The following is a 4,749-nucleotide window of genomic DNA, read 5'->3' as shown; positions in this document are numbered from 1 at the left end:
CCATTGCACTCCAGCCTGGGTAACAAAAAAAAAAAAAAAAAAAAAAAAAAAAAAAGAAAAAAGAAAAACAGATTAACAACTGAAACAATGAACCCAATTTTGGAGGAAAACACTTCTACTATTTAACTTTTTATTAAGTATATTTTGGAAATATCCCATACAAAATAAAATGTTCAAGTCAGAAATTCCCTAGAGGTATACAATTAACATATTAATTTTTTTCATGAGGTTATTTTTTATGGATGCATAATAGATATACATAGTTTTAGGGTATGTGTGTGATAATGTAATACATTCATACAATCTGTAATGATCAAATCAGTGTACTTGGGAAATCCATATCTTAAATATTGTCTTTTCTTCATGTTAGAACCATTCCAATTCTTCTCTTCTACCTATTTTGAAATATAGTACAAGCTATAGTTATCCTATTGAAGATCTTAAATCCTTTGAGAGAATAATCACCCTTCTGAACACAGAACCAATTTCAAAATAGTGTGCATACACTTCAATTTTAGTGGCAAGTATCAGTATTACTAGGATTTATTATCAGAATTAGGGTGGGGTTCTTTTTAAATGTAAACCAAACTTGGGAATTATACAATTAATGAAGAGACTACACATTTATTTTGTTATTAATACTATTTATCAGCCAGGTGTGGTGGCTCACACCTGTAATCCCCTGAGGCGGGTAGATCATCTGAGGTCAGGAGTTCGAGACCAGCCTGGCCAACATGGTGAAACCCCGTTTCTACTAAAAATATAAAAATTAGCCAGGCATGGTGGCAAGGTGCCTGTAATCCCAGCTACTCAGGAGGCTGAGGCAGGAGAATCTCTTGAACCCGAATGGCGGAGGTTGCAGTGAGCCGAGATTGCACCACTGCACTCCAGCCTGGGCGACAGAGTGAGACTGTATTAAAAAAAACACAAAACTATGACTATTGCAAATACTAATTCAGAAAAGACAAGTACTTTCTGACCATGTTAACAGTATGGGGAATTTATATTATAGCTGTCCCATTAGAAACCTAAAATAAATAGGATGTGATTCAAACAAATGAAAACATTTTAAAACAACACAAAGTAAATCTAAGTATTTCAATAATGATAAAACACATATTGTTTTTGATATTTTAAGGACTAGTATTACATAACATCCTGATCATTTCCTTGGAGGGATTCTCCTAAATATATTCTTACCACTAGGAGATTACTACTTTAATATCAGATTATACTGTACAATTAAGTGTTATGAATATGTAATTTTCACAAAGCAAAATCTAGTAACTAAGTACAAGGTGTCTCCAGATACTGTCTATTTGTATTATGCTTCTACATTACAATATCTACGTTTCTTCTATAGCAATACATACTAAAATATCTAGAATTATCCTTGGTAAGCTATTCAAGGGTTTTTGGGTTTTGTTCCAATAGTTATTTATCTGTCCTTTAGGAAATTCAATAGCACAGAAATACCTTTTGGCACATGACATCGTGCAGAATCGTTTTGACCGCAAAAATTCATTAGCATATCCCATTTTCCCACAGAATTCACACTTGAGCAACTCACTGTCCATTTCTTCTAATGTCTCTAAAAAAGAAGGAAACAAAGGAAAAAAAGGTTCCAAAAATTTAATTATGCAAATTTTCTTTTAGTCTATACTTTGGTTGGATATTGCTAGCAAACCAATGGTTCTTTAACTTTTCAATCCACAGTCACTTTGACAAGACAAAAGCCTTCAAAAAACAACCACCGCTACTAATTCCCTCTTGCTTCTGCATAAAAATTATAAGGAATTTCTTTCTACATAAATAAACGTAACATTTTAAAAGGTTTCTCTTGCTTCCAATCCATCTAAAACGTACAAAAAAACTTTATAAACACTGGGAGAGAAATGAAGATCAATAACATAGGCACTACCTTCCAGGAGGAACACTTTCAAAAAGCTGACTGTGCGATATAAATTTTGATAAACTGCACTGTGGAGACACATAGCAGAGAACCCTTAATTCTAATTGGAGCGATGGCTTCAAAAAGGTGAAATTTTGATATGTCTGATTTAAAGAAGCATGTAAGATAATTAGCTCTCTCAAAGACCTGCAGTATATAAAATATATAAAGATGTATATATCAGGAGGCTGAGGCAGAAGAACTGTTTGAGCCAAAGTATTTGAGACCGCTGTGGGCAGCATAGCAAGATCCCATCTCATTCATCATACATAGATACATACATAAAATTATTTTAAAAGATGCATATATCTAATTATAAAACAGGATGGTATTAATAGGATGCTCCTTATTAAGTTAGAATATCCTTCTTCTACCCTACATATATAACTACTCTCAGGACTGCTTTCATAAGCAAAAGTCATCAAATTAGTAGCAATGAGGAAGAAACAATCTCAAAACAAGTAAGTTAAAAATTGCCCCTTCCAACCGCCCAGTCAGAAGATCCACCAACGCATTCCTGAGACCTGACAACATAATTCCCAGAAGTACTGTTTTTATTTTGTCATGCTTATAATCTGATCTGACCTTGAAAAGCCTGTACTTCTCACTCAACCACCAGTGACAGCCATTAGTTCCAGCCCTAACAGACTCCATTTCTCAGGTTTATTCCAGGAACAGGATATGCGAAAAGCTTTGTTTCAAAGATGTTTTGTTAATTAACAAAGCAATGTGTAACATCTGATAATAGGTTAGAATACATTATGAAGGAGAAGGAAATGTTTCTGCTGGTGAGAGAGCGGAAATATCAAACAGAAATGGTTTACAGTTAACCCAACAAAAATAGAGTATCAGTTTTATTTCTCAAAAAGAAGTGAGGAATATTAACAGATTCAAAAATTCTTGTTCTAATGTTCAGATTTTTAATAAATTTGGTAATATTGCCAAGGTCATTATTTTACATTTATGAATTTTAAAACTGTCAAAACAATTTTTTAAACTGCTGATTTAGTAATAAAAATGGATTCTATGGCAGAAACAGCTGGTAATTCTCCAGCATCCACTCTGCTTTTCTCCAATAGTAACAAAACCTTACGAACATGGCCACCCAGATTAAAAACAAGTTTCTGTCCTAGCTGTGACTAATTTGTAACCAATGGCATATGAATGTAAATGTTCACAAATTCCAGATGGTGCTCTTTCCCCCATCTCATTGGTTAGAATGTGATCATGAATATTAGCCATCTTGGAAATAAAAGCAACATTCTACGGAGGCAGAGACGTAAGACCCTGGAGCTTGAGTGCCCAGTACTAAGGAATTACCACATGAAGCCCTCAACTGCTGACCTTTGGGTTACGTCAAAGAAAATTAAACTCCTATCTTCTTTAATCAAATATTATTCTGGATCTCTACTGGAGTGGCCAAACCTACTTCCTAATATAGAGCCCCCATTTTCTGGCATGAGGAGAAGTTACTTTTTACTTCCCCCAAAGACCTGAAATCACATGGGGACAGCAGCAAAAAGAGGCAATGAGATGGATGAATCACAATCTACTGGCTGGAAACTCTCATTATAGAACCAGTCTAAACAGACCCACAATTTATCCTTTATATGATTACCATGAGGTTTGAAGGTTGAAACTATACATACTACTAAAACCAAAGCCACTAAGTAAGTGACCTCACCATTTCACACTGTAGTACTTCCTACAAACACTGACGTACATAGTAATATGAACATGAAGATTATAAAATTACCTTGAGAAATTAAATTAGAAGTATTTAAAATTTTAGCACGTTTTATATAAATATTTCTTGCCTATGAAATATGTTATCTCTGCATCTTCCTTTTCTTACACTGATATCATATCCTGCTGAACTACCCCTTTACCTTGAGAACATCAGTCCTTTCCTTCCTCTTGCCACCATGACTACAGGTGTCAATTACATGCAAAGCTTATCCATACATCCTATAAATGGCTATCAAAGTTTCCAAAAACACTTTTATTCATATCACCTGCCTAAAAATCTTCAGTAACTATCCACCAAACTTCAAACCATCCACCCAACAAGGTAACTTCTAACTGGCTTGTCTAATATCCAAGGTTCTCCATAAACTGACTCTGCCATTCAGACTTCCCACTCCTCCTCTAATGCAACCCTCTACTCTTCACTGCCCTCTCTCAAAATTACCGAGCGCTGCATTTACTCTTAGTGTTCTAATCTGAAATGTTCTTGCTGTTTATCTTAAATCTATGCATTAAATCCATGGCCCAGCTCAAATCTCATTTTTATAGGAAACCCACCAAAGTGGGAATAATCTTAGCCAGTTTTAAAGTTCTAAATTCTTGCTGTTTATATAATTCAGTGAAAAGATACCATTGGTAGCGCCTTCATTACCTTTTGGTGTGGAGATTCCCTAGATCCCTAGTTCCAGACTACATTAAAAGCTCCTGGAGGGAAAGGGGATTCTATTTTACCTCTTTATGTATGTAAAGAATATATACGTATATACATATATCTCTCATGTTCTAGAATAGTCTAATATATACTACATGTCCATTAAATTATAAGCTGAGGATCATACTACATGTTGTAAAGTTTCCTAAGCAAATTTCCATGCTCTTCCTATTGTGTACACAGGGGGACACACAAATAATTTTTAGCCTAGAATTTTCATTTATACACATATTGTAGATACAGGACAATTCTTTATTACTTTTCATATCAAGTGAGAAAGAAATGTTCTCAGATAAAATAGTATGTGTAATTAAAAGACAGTATTTGGCCAGGCATGGTG

The 4,749-nt window shown here is 34.5% G+C and overlaps 1 protein-coding gene across 1 annotated transcript in view; it reads right to left on the bottom strand.

Annotated features, from left to right (window-relative positions):
* Positions 1–4,749, bottom strand: part of PHC3 (polyhomeotic homolog 3) — an 89,955-nt gene that overhangs the window by 11,500 nt on the left and 73,706 nt on the right. Inside the window, exon 11 of the mRNA XM_037729041.1 lies at positions 1,477–1,591. Coding sequence (XP_037584969.1) covers positions 1,477–1,591 — 115 coding nt within the window. The remainder of the gene's footprint in view (positions 1–1,476; positions 1,592–4,749) is intronic.

The sequence above is a fragment of the Cebus imitator genome, unplaced genomic scaffold (assembly GCF_001604975.1).
Source record: "Cebus imitator isolate Cc_AM_T3 unplaced genomic scaffold, Cebus_imitator-1.0 Scaffold287, whole genome shotgun sequence".
NCBI classification, from domain to species: domain Eukaryota; kingdom Metazoa; phylum Chordata; class Mammalia; order Primates; family Cebidae; genus Cebus; species Cebus imitator.
The sequence above is the reverse complement of the archived record's forward strand: the minus strand, read 5'-3'. Positions and strand labels throughout refer to the sequence as shown.